At 42.3% G+C, this 20,658-nt stretch overlaps 1 protein-coding gene across 1 annotated transcript in view; it reads right to left on the reverse strand.

Annotated features, from left to right (window-relative positions):
• The window catches only part of LOC146866832 (disintegrin and metalloproteinase domain-containing protein 9-like), a 762,935-nt gene that overhangs the window by 654,084 nt on the left and 88,193 nt on the right, over window positions 1-20,658 (reverse strand). Inside the window, exons 3-4 of the mRNA XM_085601842.1 lie at window positions 17,332-17,408; window positions 5,247-5,325 (exon numbers count right to left, since the gene is read on the reverse strand). Of these exons, the coding sequence (XP_085457968.1) occupies window positions 5,247-5,325; window positions 17,332-17,408 (156 nt within the window). The remainder of the gene's footprint in view (window positions 1-5,246; window positions 5,326-17,331; window positions 17,409-20,658) is intronic.

Below are 20,658 nucleotides of genomic sequence, written 5' to 3' on the forward strand. Positions count from 1 at the left end.
GCTAGACGGATAAGCACAAATATGAACAGTACGTCTGCAGGATAAGTTAACTAAGAGACTCTTATGTCTCATCTGTGCTCTGCTGGGGCAAGAAAGTGGAGCATCGATGAGAGACAAGGACTATTATGGCACATTATGTGTTCTGATTGGTTGAAACTGTGTTTGATTTCAATTCCTGGTGGTTCATGGGAAAGATAGTTTTCTGTTAAATGTTGAAGCTGCTGTGGTCAAAATAAAGGGAGAAAGATGAGCACAATCCTCGCCTCCAGTCCTGACATAAGATTGGCTGGGAGCAGCTATATGATGGTTTACATACACAGACAGCAACGGATCTATATGATCTCAGCTCATGGCTAGTATAGGAGCCCTCTCAGTCACTGAGATGCATGACGTGGAATGTGAGATGCCTTAGCAATCCTGAGATGATCATACTGGTTCTGACACACCTGGACAGGCACAGACATTACTCTCACTTCTCATGAGTAATCCAGTGCTAGACGGTAAAGCCCCGTAATGATCGCAGGAAGTGATGACAGACCGCGTAAACAGCTTGTGCATGACATCCTGAGAAAAGAAAAGCGAGAGAGCGGGAGACTCAGCAGCTCAGGAGTTGAGGAAATGGAGTGAGGCAGTTGTGAATGAAAGCCTGAGTTTCATTCATCCCATATGCCCATATGTACCTGGGAAGAGAAAGGACGAGAAGAACAGAGAGCTGAACAGGTTATTTTGGTCTCTTACGGCCTCAATCCTGAGGTGCATTCTACAGTAGTAGGGAGTATTCCTGCCTTTTATAAGGGGCCGGCCTGGCTTCTGGTCATGTCATCAAGTCCAATTCCTGCCCGTTTGGCATCACTATTTTCATTTCACAGCATCTCTCTGCCTTGCGCATTTTCCCCTGTGGCACACTGGGCATTCTCCATCCGGTGTTAGATGTGATAATCCAGACATCCAATAAAATCCGACCGCGAGGTGGTCGGAATTTATCGGAGGTGAAAATTATCACCTATGCTAGTAAACTGACTTTTTTGGGAACATGTAAATGTTGGTGCTTGCTTAGTTACTGCACGAGCACCAACATTTCCCATAGACTCAGTCCCAGTAAACACCAGACCTTTTATGAAAGGTACTATCTTTATTGCACATGGTAATGTAGGTTGTCAGGAAAGCAGTGCACCAGTGCAGCAAGCAATGATTTATTTAACAGCAACTGACTGTTGCTAACTTGCTTCCTTCTTGTTAAAAGAATGAAAGGAATCTCTTAAAAGTCAGATAATATTTTGACATGGTAATGATGGAGTGCCAGCATAACTATTGTTACGAAAAGACTATCTTTAGCCAACCAACACACTCACAAAGATGGTGTCTTGAATTTGTTGTGGTGAAAGATAACTGGTGGACAAAAGTGTAGGGATGGTTGTCTGTGTGATACAGAACTTCATTTGGAAACGCCAGTTAAGATCCATGTGTTTTTATTATTCTGAATTTCGAATAAATGCACATATATTGCTCCAGGGGAGTAAGTTATAATAACAAGCCCAATTGGTAATCATCTTTATTGACTTGTTTCTCTAAAATTGTTTGCTTTAACAGAATACTCTACCATTTATGAATCAAACCCCCTTCGGCCACTGGAAGTGACAAAGTGGCTCATTCAAGTGTATTGCATGTTTTTATTCAATTTTTCTGTTTAGAGTGTTTTCAGAACATTTTGATTTATTTTGACGCATAAGATATGTAATAGTTGTATCTTCAAACTCATGATACAATTAGTCTCTGTTAAAAATGGCATAAACCAGTATTGTTCTTTCCCCGAATCGGCACATAGAGCACTAGAATTTTTCAAGTTTCTCTTTCCAATGCATTAGTCGTTTTAGCTAATTTATTCCAAAATTGTGCTTTAAATGCACTTTTGATTTAATCTTTTTCAAATGTTCAGAGGGCAGGGGAACCTCCTATCAAATCCTTACTTGCGGGATGGCTCCCTTGCTTAAATTCAGATCGGGTATTACATCTGACTTTCAGCAGTGCCAGTTGAGGATGTGGGCGGAGCCGATAGTTTTTGGGTGGAGCCAGTAGAGAAAGTGGGTGGAGCCAGGGAGGAAGTGGGTGTGGCCTCCCGAAAAATTTTGAGCACCTGGACTTCATATTTTACAAATTAAGCACTGGGTGTCCTTCTTGTAAGTCTGTTGTTGTCCCTGCCATCCTGAAGGTAATTCTTGTCTTACAGAAAAACCCATGGAAGGAGTTGAATATTTAATGAATGGTCATTCGAAGCCTATGGCATTTTAAACAATTTATGTGGAAATTGTGCTTTTTAAATGCTCTATTAGATAACTCTATTTTAAACATTTTCTAGGAGAGTGAAACCCCCTATGAGAGGCCTCACTTACTTGCTTTGCTCACTCAATACAATTCAGGGCAAGTATTATACCTCATAACTTTCAAAGATCAAGTTTTCATCATAATAAAGGTGTTACCCTAAATAGACATTTGCTGCTGTTGTGTTGTTACATTATTCATGCAGTTATGGAACCTGAGTGATGTCAGTTATTGGATGTCATCAATGTTAAGGTCTTGTGACATGACATAATTTACTGAAAATATCAGAAACAAATATAAAAACAATTCTCAAGAGGATGCAACTATATTTGAGCAAGGAGAATGCTCTACCACAGAAATGGTTTTAACTATATCTAATGTAGGTTTACTCCCTGATAAAAGATTGCTTTTCTTTCTTGGTTATTGAAAGCAACAGAGAAAGGCAGTGGGTCCACAGCCAAAGGAGTGCATCATCAATGTTCACTATTTATGCTTTTCAAAATAGAAGACAGGTTCCAGCTCCTAAATCAGAGAGGTGTGTAAGAAATGTGATTATTTTGAGGATGCTGATGATTTCGAAAACCAAAATCCCCAGGCATGCCTCTCAGTGACCTTCGGGTGGGCAACGGTTTTGCAGCTGCTGTAAAAAATGGATTATAATTTGGGTGGATGGTAGCCCACCATAAGTAATGAACTTACCAACCTGTTGGGTCCACTCAAAGGTTGTATTAATTTAAACCTGAGCTCAGTCGCTGGTAGCTGTGCACAGAACAGGCTTAACTTAAAGAAAATGTGGAAAGCATTTAGAAGCTGAAAACACTACACAATAAACCAATAGACCAATGATAGTCTATGGTTGCGGTTGCGCGGGACCTATGCACAATTTCAAGACCAACCATGATGGAGTGTGGGTCAGCTACAGAAAGCAAGTTTTCTCGGTTGGAGATTTTACCTAGGGACTGGCGGAGAGGGAACTCTGTTGCAACAGCAATGGAGTGCCCGTCCTGCCAACATAGTGGTTCGTCTGTCCGATTTAGATGCGGGTGGACCTTAAGTTTCACTATGGTGATGACTATTCCAACTCTGCCATAGCCAAACTTCACCAATGGCCCGATGGAGTAAGGGTCATTGGAGAGTTGGCTATATGTCCATCCTCCCAATTAAGATGGGCGGACACATAGCTTTTTCTTTATTGTCCATCACAGGCAGGCAAACCCTGACGGTAAGGGACAGTAAAAAAGAAATAAGCCGCCCTCACCATGGGAGGCAGCTCCCATGGCGAGGGGGGCATTATCTTTTTATTTTCAAAAGAAAAATCCTGCCTTGGGATTTTCTTTTTGGAAATTAAAAAAAGACAGTCTGGTGCAAGGCTTTGTCATGTAGACGGAGCCTTGCACCAAAGTGGAAGTTAAAATACTCCTGAAAGGGCAAGGTTTGCCGAATGTATCTGAGGAAGTCCTCTCTAGGTTGTTTAACAGTTGGATGCAGCCGCCCGTGCAGGTAGGAGTGGTAGAGCGGTGGGCTGGGGGGGGGGATTTCGACACATGACCATGAGGGAAAATGAAATACATAATTAATTTTACCATGTCATCGTCTGTCGAAATACCACCCCCCCCCCCACCTGGCCCCACCGCCCCACTGCTCTTACCTGCATGGTCCGTGGATGGTTGGATGAGATCCCACTAAAGCTGCTGGTTTGGGCGGGAAAAGCTTTGAGTGTCTCATCTGTCTCTCCTTTGTGCAGTGGTGGAAAGAAGTGATAGTGTGGCACCCCTGACCAATCCTGGGGTGCCACACTATCACTCCACTCCTGTCCCAGCCCTCCTGCACAGCGCTCTGAGACATTCCAATATGATGCCCGGGGTTAGACTGGCTCATAGAGAAATCAGGCAGTGACTTATGGGCTGGTCTGACAGGTCAGTGTGTGGGCTATTTTTTGGGCTGTTTGTTTATGGTCTGGTTTGCTGAATTTTACTTTTGATTTCCCTGATATTAGCACAAATATTGCCTGTAGCAAGCACACATTCACGCATTCTCTTATACCTTGTAAAGCACCGACAGAGCGTGTCTTTACAAGTTCAAAATTACCCTTATATGCGAATGTGGGCCACTTTTTTAGCTGATTCAATAATGGGAGTCACTTTTATTTTTGTGCCTGAACCAATTTTGTGTCTCAGTCCGACCCTGTTGGTGCCTTTAGATTTTCTGTGGAAAGAGCTATCCTGAGAGCCCCAGCTTCGCATCTTGCTGACACAGCTATCTGATGCTGGGAGAGGTGTGGCGCAACGGCCAGAGCGGCTGACTTTGGAGCGCTTCGGAGGGTGGTGTTCACAGTTCGGTCCCCTGTGCCAGCGGCAGCTCAGCTCAGCATCATGTGACTCTGGGCAATAGCTCACTTAATCTCCTTCCCTTTCCCTGTTTCTCCGTCTCCTCTCAGCGCTGGCCCCCTCCGTGCCCTCCCCATCCCAGTTTTTGTTCCTGCACCATTACTGCCCTCACTGGCCGATGGTTGGAGGTGTGTATGTGTTAATACAAACTTAATAAAGAGATTTGAACTTTAGTTGGTTCTCACAATTTATTGCAAGATACTTGTAATTATGGAATATCAATTTCCGAGCATTTCCATGGACTGTGAGAGCAAGATTAATAACAAAATGCATTATTAAAAGGGGATAGCAATTCAACCAGAGTCTGCAAACTTAAACAAAAATATACATCATCTGAAAGATACACTGTATTGTACGGATGTGCCTCTAGTCTGAATTTGTTTACAACTGGGGTAAGAATCAAGTGAAAATATGCACAGATAAGGATGTAGTGTGCACTGGGACAGGACAGTGTGGATAGACTTGACACTGTAGCCAACCGGATGGCAAGAGATGAGATGGGCCCGCGAGTCATTTCTACCATCACTTCATATACAATACCTCTTTTTGTGGAGGGGAGGTTTCCAGCTGTCCATCCTTGGTGTACTTCGAAAGAGTGAACTGATTACTGAGTAGGGCTCTGTAAGAGACAAGAGAAATATTTTAAGACAATGCTAGAACTAAAAAGAGAATGCATGGAATTAAGGATAGGTTTATATCTTCCTATTTACAGAAAAGCATTATGGATAAAGAGACTGCAAAAGAAAGGAGGCTTCTAAAACACAGACTATTCTCAAAGGCTAGGGAGACTTCAAGAGTAAAAAATCTTTCTAACCACAGGCAATCCAGAAAGGCAGTGGAGACTACAAGTTATACATAGATTTTGAGCAAAAGCCAGTCCTCGATGGATGAAGGGACTGTTTGATATTCATACCCTCAAGAGACCCTCTGGTAAATTTCAGATTTGTCTTATTTGGTCTTAGTGTTGTCATTACCCCTCCTCCTTATCAACACACTTGTTTAGTGCCAGACCTTGATTCCCATATACATTTGTGGGATATCACTGTATGAAAGATTGCCATTCCAGGTAGGAGGGGATAAGGGAGTGGAGCCAAAGCAAACCTCATCTCTGTCCTCCTCTGGCCAAGAAAAACACAGGGGCCAGTGGCACACTTCACTGCACATTCAGGAGACACTAGGGCATTGTTCGTCTGGCAGACTACTGCACTGGCACTGCTACCACATGACTGACACACCAGGGGCCCCGGGGGCGCAACAGACGTTTGTGCACTCTTTGCGTGCTCCCGGGGCACTCTGGTATTAGAAAAGGGGCCGCAGACGCTTGTGCCGCCCCTTCTGTAATACTGAAAGCGCTGGTGCATATACAGTGCCAGCGCTTTCTCAAGAGGGCATTCCCTCATTTGCATGGGGGTGTGCCCCATGCAAATGAGAGAATCCCTTTGCTTCTGCATCCGCGCCGTGATAAAGATGCAGGCGCAGAGGCAAGGAAGCTCTCATGAGGCGCCCGCTGAGAGCAGTCCTCTGGCAGGGGGAAAGGGACTATGGACCCCCCAAACATCCCCTTGCAGGTGGGTGCAGTCACTCACTGCACCCACCTGCAAGGGGATCTCTAATCCCCTTTAAAAATGCAGGACGGTTGCCACCTGCACCATGAAATACAGAGCGGCTGCTTCAAAGCCGCACCATATTCCACTTGAATGCACTGCCCCCAGGGCAGCACGAGTTTGTGGCTGCCCTGGGGGCAGTGCATTCTATGTAATAGGGTGCTCTTTCTCTGTTTGCGCCTGGCGCACCTGTTTTAACATCACATCACGCTCCTCATGGACAGGAGGGCATACCAGCGCAACGTGTCAACGGCTGAGGTTGGTAAATTCTTATGGTAATCTTGAGTAATCTCAGTATTTGAAAAATTAGCAAAAGCAACAAAAAGGATTGTGGGTCAGCAGAGCAGCAGGGAATAAAGGGAAATAACGAGCATAATACAGCCAGCACATGTGTTTTTCAGGACTAGCTAAAGGTAGTTTTAATTATCTGCTAGTACTCATCAGATGAACAAAAACAAATACACAGAGAGGGGCACCATCAGAGTGGTCATCCTTAAAATAAATGCGGAGATAGAGCTGTGTCATATTAAAATGCATTTTAGGCACTGAAAAACAGAAAAACACCTGTTCGATGATAATTGACCCCGATGTGAATCTGAAAGGTGTCTGATGCATTAAAGGGGACACTCAGATTTGTAACCTATTTGAAGTATAAAAGGCTTTCAAAAATAGTAAAATTGTAAGTTTATTAACTCATGAATGCAGAATTGGCAGTCTAACGTCTTAGAGCATGAAATGGACAATAGGAATGAGTTAAACGACTGGGTAATTGGGGTCTATTTTATGCTGAGCTATATACAATTAAATTTGTTATTGACTTTTCATTTATCAGTGTGTAGTAATCATGGCCATCATTGTTCTAAATTATATAATGAATGCCATTTACAAGAAGGAATACACATCTGAACCATAATTAGAACATGTTGAAAGTTGCACCCCAATCGTTCTGGAAAGTGCATAGAAAATTATAATGCAGATGGGTAACCTGTGCAGGTGTGCACCTACCCCGTACAGCTGAGCCTTAGTCTGATCACCCTAGTTTGTGAAAAGTTCATTTATATACGGTGTAAACAAGAAAGGGACAAGGACACAGCCCTGACGTACTACATTTTTCTAATAAAACAGCGAAGGAGGTCATCTCTAGCTCCAGGTCGAATTTGAGCAAACAAATGTGTGTGTACACTATAGGAATGTCCTCAGTATATCCCCCATCCTCTTTTTGAACAGAATGTCCCACGACTTGAATCTGTTGACCGAATCAAATCGAAAAGGTCCCTAAAGGCCAAATGAATTGTTTCGGTCACCATCTATATTGAAGGTATTAAATACGGATTAAAACATGGCTAATAGGTGCCCAAATCTCTCTGTAGCCCAGCCGTAATTCACTCAGGTTACCGTTCTTTTGCACACTCCTACAATGTCTTTAAAAGGATCCTACTAAAAATCCTTTATCTGGATGTCAATAAGGTATTCATCCACTCCCCAATCTGTAGAACCCCTCAAACAAAATCACCAATCAATTTTACACACTTGTATTAATCAAGTCAGATGTATGGGCTGTGCCAATGGTGGTTTGTTTAGGGGTGAGGCTCGAAAGAAGAAAGCAAAAGTGAGCTCCAATGCTGAAGGATGACAAGGAATCGGTCAAGCCAGTCGCATTTGCCAGAATGCGGGTGGAAGTCAATGGTTAGAGAAAGGAATGCTAATAAGGATGGCAGAAATGTCTGCATTAGACTCCAGTTAAAGGATAGGATCAGGGGGAAGAGAAGCAAGAAGTGAAGGCACATATGGAACCAGACAGAGTAAAAGGTAGTTCATCACAAAGTGGTTGACAAAATACATGTGAGGGATAGTGTACTAGCCTTAGGGAAAGAGGGTTCCACCCACAGATCAAAGTAGATAGCAGGTTTCAGCACTGGGCATTTCAATCAACCAATCAACTTCATGCACGCGCCAAATCACCTGGGCAACAATTGCCAGATGTTACAGGCTACAATGTGAAATAGAAATGTTTGAATGCTGTTGATGGCACCTCAGACAACACCGTGAGGCTATAGCAAGGCTATGACAGACAGGGAACTATATAACACCCTATAACACATCGGTAGGATGCTTTATTGCCTTCCAAGCGTCACACTCAACTCACCAGAGTCTTAAATTCAGGGAGTAGTGGCAAAGATACGGCTTGTGCTACAGAGAACAAAGCTTACTAAGCCTGTCAGGCCTGCCTCAATTAGATAATTCAGGAGGATGCTATGATACATGGTACCAAAGTCCACAAAGAGGTGCAAAAGGATCAAGGCCTCTGCAAAATTGTCTTTTTTCAATCTTATTTTATCAATGACCAGTAATGAAACAGATACAGTCCCTCTACAGGGTGGAATTCAGCCAGGATGGGGTCTAAAGTGGCCTAGTACTTGAGGAATACCTCCCATTGTAGCTGCACCATGGCTTTCAGTCATGTTGTTGGGTATGGGACATAAGTCAATCACTGTGAGTGACAGTGGCATGAAATGCCACACTCATTCACAATATCATATTCGTCTCGGTTGAGTAAATATTCTTGACATATACGGTAGTCAAGGGAATGCTAATCCTTGAAGAGTTCCCTATCACTCAGAAGGAAGCAAATGCTACCATCGATGAAGCATATGGCACAAAAGTGTCTGTGCTGAACCTAACGGAATATAACAATGGGAAATACAAGGTTGCATACCCCAAGAAGACAGTGCAGTTAAGAAAATTACACTTTGTAGATAGATCAAAGTTTCATATGTGGTAAGTCATTATTGAGAAAAACCACAGAGAATGTTCTCATTCACATAGTCCAAAATTTGAAGACTTCAAGTGAATAATCGCTAAGTGTAGATCAGATGAGGATGCAGTGTGAAGGTATGGTAATAGTTTATTGTATTTGATTAATTAAAACCATTACAAAAAGTACACTTAAAAATTCATACTTTTTAAGATGAGAGAGAAAATAGAGGAAAGATATTAAGAAGAAAAAGAGAAAAAAAGGGAAAGACATATTTAAAAAAGAAATTTATAAAAACCATAAAAGTCTCCAGTGTAAAGGCCCCTTGCTCAGCATGTTCTGAAGCGGTTCGAATGGCTGTGCTTAAAGTTTTCAATTGTATAAGATGAAACTCCTTTGTGCTGTTTATGCATTTGCAAGGAGCGCAGCATTCCTTGCTTAGTTTCTACTATTGGCAGAAATTTCACTTGTTTCCCAGTTAGCTGCTGGTCCTTGGAGTTGAAGCATGTGATCACAGCCTCTCTCCGAGTTTGAATCCCTCGTTCGTTAAGGTGCGCTTGGAGTAAACCTACCCTTTCCTCCTTTAGATTAGTGCAGGTGCAGATTAGGTGTGTCATGTCCTCTGAATCCTTTCCACATAGTCTACATGTGCTGGCAAATATCTGCCATGGTGGGAGGTGCGAAGTAGCTAGCAGCATTCCAAGCCTGTATTTTAAGAATTGTTTTTTTGTCTTCCTGGAATTCCCCAAATTAAAATATGCCTGTGGACCAAGTGGTTTGTAGCCACTCATTATCATCCAGGTGTGACTCCTACGGGCAAAAACAGCTTAGTCTTCTACAAGGGAGATTTTCTTTATTACTTTTTTTACTACTTGCTTGAAGACTGAATGGGTAGTTTGAGTTTCCCATAGATCAGATAGCCCAGTAGTTACCAGTGAATCCTCCAAGTACTGTCTGGCCGGCGAGTTGGATGTATTGCAAAGTTCTTGCCAGAGCTGATGAATCAGTGTGTTCAGAGGAGAGTTCATAATTTATGCCAACACGTTATGTAGGAGCCTTGCCAGAAGTTGTTTGGTTAGGCCAAACTCTAGCCAAATCTGCGCTGGTGAGGCATAAGTTGGAAGATTGAACTTAACTAGCCCTAGCCATGGTGGTGTCCAACAATTTTGCATCCCTGCCCCTCAGTGCTAACTGCCATAGGCGATGGTGGGTAGAATTCTAGCTTGTGCTACCCAAAGGAGTGGGAAAGGATAGGGCCGGTCAGTTTTGTTTTTAACTGCCTTAATATGTGTGAAGGTATGCACATGACAGAAGATCATCTGACAAGCGTTTCGCTCCAGATGAAACTTTTTCAAGGCTGTAGCCATTGACTATGTTAAGAAAAACAAAACAAACGAGTAAAAGATGAAATTATGGAGGATTTTGCAGAGAGGCCAGTGAGCTTAGGAAATGCAATCCATACATTGAGAGGAAGGCAAATAGTATATCAATAGAAGAGTTTAAAAATGGGGTGTAACAGTAATAACGTGTTAAAGTCCTTAGATGTACTGTGTAAGAACTGTTGCATGGCTAAAGTAATCACCGATAAACTGACATTAACCATATCAGATGCCGACAGATTATGTTAGCCCAGGTGCGACAGCAGCATTGATGAGGGTTAAAGAGAACAACTTGGATAACATGGAAGCATCAAATATTTGTTAAAAGATTTTAGTCAATCGAGGATAAAACAAAAAGGACTCGAAAGTTTTAAGTGCACAAAGTTCCAATGAATATCTTAAGTATGTGGTTTCAAATTGATTTCTGAAAAACATTTACATAAAGAGGCTCAACACCAGTCTTCCTTTTATATGGGCGAGAGTCCAGATGGGCTGGGATGGCAGCTAATGTTGAAATTTGTAAATAAGTGTTGTTCCTCTCCATAGTTGATTGAAGTGTATTGCTTTATTTATTCTTCTAGAATCATCACTTAAACTCTATAGGGAATGTGTACTAAGGTCACGGCACTGGTTTTATTAAATTCATCAATAACAAACTATTGCTCTACCACACTTTGACTCTCAAAACCTTTCTCTAAGCTATGGGGTTTCTCAGGGTTCAGGACTCAGCCACAAGCTTTTCGACATCGATGGATCTCCATTGGCCACAGTAGTAAGATCTTTCAGTTTTAATTTGATATCTTGTGCAGAAAACACCCAAGTAGTGGTATCAATATTTAAAAAAGCAGAGAACACCAATGTAAATTTTCAACATTGCATTACGGGGGTAGTTTATTGGATGAAGGAAACCATTTGCAGCTGAATGGAAACAAGTCGGAAGGTCTGAACTTCAGCAAGCTTTCCTTAAGTTAGTCTCTGGGTTCGTGGCCTGAATACCCTCTGCCTCACACTCAGGCAGCCAGAAACCTAGGAGTGATATTTGATGACACTTTGTCATTTGCAAACCATATCAGCAAGGGGTAGGATCCTGATTTGCAGTCCTCCAATCTTTCTGTTAAATCCTTCCTCTGCTACTGATATCTGGAAGTAAAACTGTTGAGCCATCCTTTACATCTTCATTAAAGTAACTTCCTATATCTAGGGCTTCCCAGGCACAGGCCAAGCACTCTTCAAATGGTTCCATTAACCACCTGTGAGAAAATGTATTACGTTCAAATCTTTATGTATTGTCCACAAAACTCTTCACGGCAAAGCTGGAAGCTATATAAATCACAACTTCATGAGATACATACATGCTCAGAATCTTCCCATCTTGTTAATGTTCCTAGGGTCAGGTTGGCTAGACAGGGATTCAGAACCTTAACCTATTTGTCCTCTAAGCTTTGGAATTCTGTTCCTTTAATAATAAGTAACTCTCCATCACTCACTTTATTTAGGAAAACATCTTAAAACATTGTTTTCTCAACGTAAGCTATCATCTGGTAATTGCATGTATCAGGAGAATCTTCAGCGTTAAGTTTCATTCACTCGTTCATTCATTCATTCTAAATAGTTCTATTTTTTGCAAATCCACTTCTGAAATAGATTCAGTGCACTGCTGTGTTTACTCTGATTAAACCTGATTCATGCAGTGCGAAATGATCGCTGAACAGATCTCTATGCTCCTGGGAGCAGGATTCCTCTGATCCCTTTTAGAGATTCATGGCTTTCCATGGTTGTTCACGGGTGGCAGGACCTCACATGCATTTTTGCATTTCACTGCCAGGTGGTGTCGTACCATCTCCATATATAGATTTTTAGAGCGAGAGGTTTCGAGAGTTGGCATTTGATTCGGTGATTCAACTGTAAACATTAAAGCAGGGCAGCCTGACCAGGTGAGGCTGTCTGCCCTTTCTTAGGTCTGTTTGACAAACATACTGTCTAGAGCATGGACAGCCCATTGTATCCAATGAATAACGCATTACCTAAAATGAACTTAACAGAGGTCTTCACGTTACTTCAACCAGCATGCAATTTGGGTCGTCAAACAAGGAGTAAAATATGGCTACTTTGGGCTCTGTTTCTCTGTAAAAGAAGGTTGTGAGCTCCACTTTGGGTGGAGGCAGGAAGTTATCGCCTCCAGCACTGGTGAGTATTAAAGGCCCTACAGACCGTCTGGTAAGGGTTTGCATAAAGGATAGCATGGCTAAAAAGTAGAGTGTTTGCACAATATGGAGTCTCACGAGCCTGAGTTTGGTGAATGAAAGGGAGAAATTGACAGGCAGTGAAGGTAGTTGACATAGTAAGAGATGGGTTATGGTTCCTGGAAATGGATGGCCAACCTCCCCTCTCCCAGAAGAAATTAACAGGTTCTCCTGTCCAGGTGCTGTAAGAGAGAGCCCTCCCAGGTGGTGGAGAGCGAAGGAACTGAAAAATGCAAGGAGCTTGCAGCCGCAGTAAAGAAAAAAAGTTGAGAATTTTGAAAATACCCACACTGTAAGCGGGCCTTGTGCTGGTACCTGTGCGATGAAAGAAGTGAGTGACGAAGTTTGTGGACACACGTAGGATTCTGCATAGGGAATTGCAAAACAAGTGAAAGCCCAAAGAGGAAGAAAAGGAGAATCCGCATATCCCTATGGTTCCATTGCAGCGATAATTCCATGTAAGGCTTCATTATATACCAAGAACGATTTACAAATTGGAGTATTTGTCACAATAAATTCATGTGCTTCCAGACCCTTGGGGCCGCAGCATGACTGCAACAAGAAGAAGTTTAGGTCTCGCAGGGTAAGGATTCCTTCAGACCTTATGGGTGCTGGAGTTGGACCTATCACTAGAGTGGATGGCAAGTACTCATCCAGTGACAACGTGACTTCAACATCCCAGGAACATACAACCACTGACATACGTATGCCACCTTCGACAGGGCGGGGCTTTCAGTGCGAAAACAACCCAGCTCTCCTCCTGGTGTTGGTGCACTCTGAAGATGTTTGGCCGGTAGGAATGCCAATTGTGGGTAGATTTTTGTGTGAACTGCCCTGCCTTTGGGCTGTTCTATCTTGTGTGCAACTCTGTGACATGCAGCATTTTTTGCAACAATAATTTTAGGGGCATGAGGGGTATAAGAAAGTGCTGTTCAGGCTTCATATTGGTGCAGAAAGTAGGATGACCATGTAGAAATTCTTCGTGTAAAAAAGCAACTTACATGTTATGTTATTGGTATTTATTAAGCGCTCAATTACGCTAGGCTCTAGGGTGTCTCGGCGCTAGAAACAGTGTGGCAGTAGTTTCTCAGGATGAGTGAGCCTATTATGGAGAATTAAAATGCCAGGTTTTGAGGGATTTTCTGAACAACATGAGATTGGAGGAAGCTTCGATATGAAAAGGAAGCTCATCCCATGCTAGAACGGCACCCCGCACAAAGCTGCGGTCGCCCCAAGCCGCACGTTTGAATCTGGGTACAGTGACTGTTTTTGCCGAGGAGGCAAAAATCCTGGAACACTAAGAATGTCATTGTTTTCAAGAAGTACTCACAGAATTGTATGGAGCAATCCAAACAAGCATTGGCAAAGTCAATTGGCGTGGCTAGCTATTGTGCTTGTTAATAAATTACTTTAACTAAATCTTTGCATGTGGCATTAATATTAATGTAAGCACGTGGACGTTCTGTGCACGTCTGTATTCCTCACGTGCTTCATCTATGCCAGGAACGATTGAATAGGGAGTGAAATTACAGAATTGAGCTTCTCTGAATAGTAAATGGCTGCGCTGATGACGTGCTAATGTAAAAAAGACGCATTGTATGGGTGGAAGCAAGGAAACAGGGGTAGATGAGATTCAATGCCCCCTTCTCCCAATGCATATGATTTCAAGGCACAGTCCATATTAATTATTTGAGAAAAAGTCAGTGAAGACATCATTAATGAGAGCATTTCACTTCAGCCCATGCTTTCAGATAATGACCTCAGGCTAAGTCAGTTTCACGTGTTTGCAAATGCCTTTTAACCTGCTGTCCTTAGATGTAATCACAAGCTAAAGTAAACACTGACTTTATTCACCCACTGCCTCTGTATATGATCAAATGATGGGCAGGGTCTAGCTGGGACAGTGAACAGACCCGAGCACCAAAATAAAGGTGGCCCCCATTAGTGAATTAGAAAGCAAAAAAAGAGTAGTCCGTGTTTACAAACTGGGGCAGTTTTGAACTTGTCTAGAAATGCTATATAAGTGTTTTGTAAGGTATGGAAGATTGCTTAGATTTGACCTTGCTGCATGAAATGTTTCTTTTAATATCATGGAAATCAACAGTAAAACTGGGCCCAGCAGATCATAAAACAGGCCCACAAACAGCTACAAAACTGGTCCACACACTGACCTGTCAAACCAGTTTATCAGGCCTTGCCTGATTGCCTTATAGGCCATGGGTCTGCGTAACAATGAAAGGCGTATTATAAAATATCTAAAGAAGCTGCTCGTGCTGAGCTCGCTTTAAGCATATGCTTGTGGTTTGCATGAGGCACAATACCAGTTTGGCAGCATCGGTGGAACAGAGAGATTCGGCCATCTTTAAAACACAACATGATTGCTGCATAGTCAAGGGTCCTTATTGAGAAAAGCATTTGAAGGAGGCAGCTTGGTCAGATCTCCCAGGAGGCCAAGGTTTTCTGGTCGGGAAGAGAAGAATGCCATAGGTTCCAGTGAAGAAAATGAACCACCTATTTTATTGATCAACAATTAACATGGTCTAATAATCGTGTACATACAGGTTCTAGAGTTGATTAAGGCAGTAAAGACAGATTTGCTGGTTACGCAGCGGTTCATGCTCTTAGTATAGATGGAGTTATGGCTGAGGAGAAGATGGAGGAAAACTAGGAAGCCTACAGAAATCACTGTGCTACAAATGTAATTTTGGAGTTTAGGTAGTTTTAATGCAGAATAAATGAAGGTTAGTGTTTCAGATGGATCATGTAGTGTGAACCCACCTGTCGTTTTAGGAGCTGGCATGAAGCGGAACCCTTGGGTAAAGAGCGCACCCTTGAGGAATATTTTTCTCGATGCTAAAACATTGAATCAGTTAGAGGCTTGTGATAGTTTTAAAGATGTTAGTTAAAGGGAAATGAAGTCTTGAGAATGAAGAGGTCAGCTGTACCTTTGGATGGACAGACAAGCATTGGGGTTCATTGGGCAGGAAAGAAGTGGCAATGAGGTCTGACTGAGGATCGCAAGGTCATGAGATGAGTATGCGGTCATAAGATCTAGCGCGAGACTGTGTGTTCAATGGGGGGAGGTGAGTGAGTTTAATAGTAGGTTGCAGGAAGATACATAGCTAGGTAACTGTTTGACCTTGCTTTTAGTTTTAAAAGGTGATGCAATCAACAATGCAGAAACTGGGAGTCTTCTCTTCCCAGCAATGTATGTGAACATATATTAAAGCGAACATGTCAGTGTCTGGATCACAACATTTGCCCCATAAGATCCAGCATGCGGCCCAGCAAACCATTTCTTTCCTGTCGGTATTTTGGATTTGAATCATGGGGAATGAGGTGTGATGGGGTTCTAAAAAGTCAGATTAGGGGTCTATCTTTGTGGCTACATGTTATGGTGGCCTGTTTTTGGCTGCCACATTGGAAAAGGTGTCCTGGAAATTATATAAAATCGATGTTTGCATTGCAGGTAGTTACAGTGGAGGTCATGAGGGCCTATTAGGTGGTTAGGTTGACTTTAGGTCCCTCGAGTAACACAGAGGATAGTGGGGTCAAAACCAAGATGTCTGTGATTACCTGACTGTGAATATATGGTTTGGAGAAGATTGAGGGACCATGAGGTCCCACGTGTGACTGGGAGGTCTGGGACAAGAACGGTGAGGCCAACAAGGGTGGGTTCATTTGAATCTTATGAGGTATAGTAATTTAAATGTATTAGTTTGCAGTTTAAGTCTTGTCTTCCTTTGTTACACGATATGCACAAAACATGAGCAGAGCTTTCCCTTCATTAAACATAGCTTTTTATCACAGCAATCATGCTAGAATCTGCATTATGGCATTTTGCCCAGAGCCCAAAGACCAGCAAAATGCAGTAGTGAAGCAAGACTAAGGACTCACTTGATTGGTTCACAATGAGAGTAGCACAGCTAGTCCTGTAGCATGGGGGATTGATGGTATGGAATTTGCAGAACATTCAGAATGCCTCCGCCCAACTCATCCTGAACCTCCCCCACTGCAGTCACATCAGCAGTCACCTGAGAGACCTCCATTAGCTCCCAGTCAACAAAAGAGCTCCTCACACATGCCTACAAAACCCTCCATAATGCCGTACCTGCATACCTCAACAACCACCTCTCATTCTACACATCCACCAGACACCTCTGCCCAGCTGGCCCTGGCCACCATCCCACAGATCCGCAAGACCTCAGCTGGAGTAAGATCCTTCTCCTACCTCGCTGAAAATCCCTGGAACACCTGCCTTTACATCTCAGGCAATCACCGCCAATGCCTCAGTTCATGAAGGACCTCAAGACCTGGCTCTTCGACTGGACCGCAGTCCCCCCCCCCCCCGACAGTGCCTTGAGACCATTGCGGGTCAGTAGTCGCGCTATAGAAGTACCTGATTGATTGATTGATTAATTGATTGAATCCCTGCCCATTCTTACGGGACCTATTCATTCATCTGAGTGAAATGTGTAACATACAGACTACCTATCACCTGCCACTGTCTAGCATCAGTTTTACAAAAATCCCCTTTAAAAGGTAAATACTCAGTATTCGCTCAGAGCCCCCTCTTCTACAGCGCACATAGCACACTTGCAATAGGAGGCACCATTAACTATGGTCACTGAAGGGCGTACGCACGTGTTTTTCTTTAGCATCAGAAGATAGGTTCGTTCAGCAGCATCAATGGAATATGAGAGGTTATCTTCCCAATGATCCTGTAACAACAAAACAAACGTAACTGTGTGACCCTTTTAATCAAACAAAGAAAAAATGTCGCGCAATTCAATTCAATTATTTATTTATGCTTTGTAACTCAAAAGAGGTCCACATAAAAATTTAAATCCTTTTTGATCAAACAAAGAAGAAATGTCACGCAATTCAATTCAATTCAATTATTTATTTATGTTTGCGAACTCAAAAGAGGTCCACATAAAAACAAGACACTAAATGTGAAACAGATTAAGGCCAGAAATTAAAAATATTGTTAGTTACATTTATACAGGAAACCCCTATTCACGTAGCAGCAACCTTAGTGCAAATTGGTATAAGTTCATGAATCCCCTTAAAAAATTTAACAGCTTTCATGCAAGTCACTTCAGATGTTTGGCTGAACAAGACACGAAATTCCCATGCCACAGTAGCAGACCAGAATGCATATTAATAAAGATTCATAAAACCTTTAAAAAAATGAAAAACGTTTGTACAAATTACTTCATTTTTTTGGATGAAAAAGGAATTCTTGTGCCGCTTCCACTGATTTGATAATATTCTTTAAAAACATTGGCCTTAAAAACTGGCGGTGCTATAGGGTCAATGCGGGACACACAAACAGCATGTGATTGAGATCCTGGAACCCCGAGTTACACAGGTTACACTGCTACCCTAATTCCCCAGAAGAGGACCAGTTTGCTATTAGTGCGTTTAGCGTCAGTGAGTTCATACAATATAGTGTTCAGAAATGGCGAAGACCATGGTCCAAGTTCCAAGTCAAGTGCTGCTGGGCTACCTTATTGGACAAGAGGAAATCACCACCTCGCGCTTTTTCTCTGACATACAGAACATTGGGTCTAAGTGATAACTAGTAGAACTAGAGGCATCCTTTAAATATCTTTTAGGTTTTGTGGGAGAAAGAGAAGCCAGTGCCACTTCCTGCAGCTTGAAATGATTCAGCGCCAGGGTAAAGTCCCGGAAGATTGTATATTTCCCCAGCCCTCAGTCAAAAATGTCAAGGTTCATATAACCCTTTATAGAATCCTTTTTACTATTCTTAAGCTGGAAGTCCCAACGGATCACACTGGCCAACCCTTGCACATAGGAGCTTATCAAACCAAATTCCAACCTTAGTGCAGGGGTCAATAACAGACTAATTAAAATTACATAGTTTACGTAAGATTTGCCCTTCCGCTTTCTCCGGAAAATCCCACTTTGTCAAATTAATTTATTCGATGACATATAATAAAGACGGAGAAACTTCCACCTTGAAAATTGATAGCAGATGAATAAAATGTCTCCGTGCCATTTCATTATAGAAGGCCCACAACCCATTAGCATGTGAAGATGCCTTAGAGGAGCAATGTTCAATGTGTGCTTTTTCAAGTGTATTACCTGCAATAATTTACCCTAGGTATGGATACGAGTTTACGACCTCCAGTTTCTCTGAACCTAAACCCCTGGCAAAGTTACTGGTCTTCCAGGCCTTTCTACTTTTAAGGATTAATACCTTGCTCTTTGAGACATTCATCTTCAAATATTGAAGGATGGCATACTGCTGTATAGAGACCAGTCTATTACTCAAACCCTTGGGAGTTTGATCAAAGATAGCTATATAATCTGCATATATCAAACAAGGGAAAAGGCGGTCATCTACCTAAGGAGCGTCTCCCTTGTAAGTTGCTAGGCAGTCTAGGGGGTCCGAAACATACAATGAGAAAGGTAATGGAGCCAGCAGGCAACCCTGTTTCAGAACATTTTTTGTTGGAATTATTGAGGAAAGTCTGGCATACTTAGATTTTTTTTCTCCATAATGTTGGATGGTTCACCCTATCGAAAGCCGTAGAAAAATGTATGAATGCCACATATACATTGAGTCCTCGGATTGAAGTATACTTTTCCGCTATGAGCCGTAGAAAAATGTATGAATGCCACATATACATTGAGTCCTCGGATTGAAGTATACTTTTCCGCTATGAGTTTCAACATGCACGTTATCAAGTTTACAGAGTTTCTTTCGAAACCCCACTTGTGTAATAGGGAGTATTCTTTTCTCTTCGACCCTAAGTGATGTTTTCCAATGCTCCTAGCAAATATTTTCCCTACCACTTCCAGCATTGCTATTTGCCGATAGTTGCTGGGGAGATGTCTTGGACCCTTTTTATGAAGCGGAATAAAAATGCTTCCAGATGAAGAAGGAGGGATAACACCATATTGATAGCAGTGGGCAAAAAGGGGAGTAAGATACGAGGCCCACAAAGAGGTTCCTTTTTAATAACAGTACTGGCCACCTCATCCAGGCCCATTGCCCCTGAGAACCTTATTCCCCTGATGATACCCTCAATCACTTTTCTAGAGGGGGCACGGCATGGCACTCACATTTGCTCATAAGGACATAATATGTTGTGTTAATGAGGATCTGTTTAGCACCAGAATGAGCTCTGGAGGTGGAATTCTACCGAATAACACATCCATGACTGTTCCACTGTTTTACCCCATGCAACAACTCCAACTTACACCATGGCCACAGAAGAAAGAAATGTTTGAATTCTCAGAGCAATTTGTGATTCAATTGACTATTCAGAGATACCAGAACCGAGAAATAGGTATCAATAACAAACAATGACGTATAATATAGTGTATAATAGAGAGATTAATATGGCCCAGCATGATGTGAAAGCACACTCTTGCTGTTTCTTGTTGGCCCTTTTCTTTCTGTCTCATCTGCATCAAGCGGTGTGACATCATGGTTGCTTACAAGTCTTTGTGACTAGATTTTATCACAATTTTCATAATGTCACTGAATGATTTTGGAATACATGGAGATGATTACTACCACCAGCCAATGAGCCCGTTAGTGGGCATGTCAGACACTTATTGTGGGTCTCCTGAATGAAGGGTACGTTGAAGCATTAATGGAACTCGATAATGCCGATAGGACTAAAATATACACAATGTACATGCTCATCTCGTGCGAGTGCAACTTGGAGGCCAGAATGTAAAAAACGTACACATGAATCTTTAAGAAAACACTTTCAGACACAACTTACTGCAGAAGTTAAACAAGGTGAGAACCCATTTCAGGTTTAAGTCTGCCTGTGGTATTCCTCTGACAAGCATCTACTCATTGTCAACACTTTTCATTGCTTTTTTGGTTGTCTGAGACACACTGTTACTCTGTTCATAGTTCATTTTGGAGGCAGTCAGACCAAGAGAACTTGACACTAGCTCAGTAAGCATTAAGTGATAGAAGGA

The sequence above is a fragment of the Triturus cristatus genome, chromosome 1_2, assembly GCF_964204655.1.
Source record: "Triturus cristatus chromosome 1_2, aTriCri1.1, whole genome shotgun sequence".
In the NCBI taxonomy this organism is placed as follows: Eukaryota; Metazoa; Chordata; class Amphibia; order Caudata; family Salamandridae; genus Triturus; species Triturus cristatus.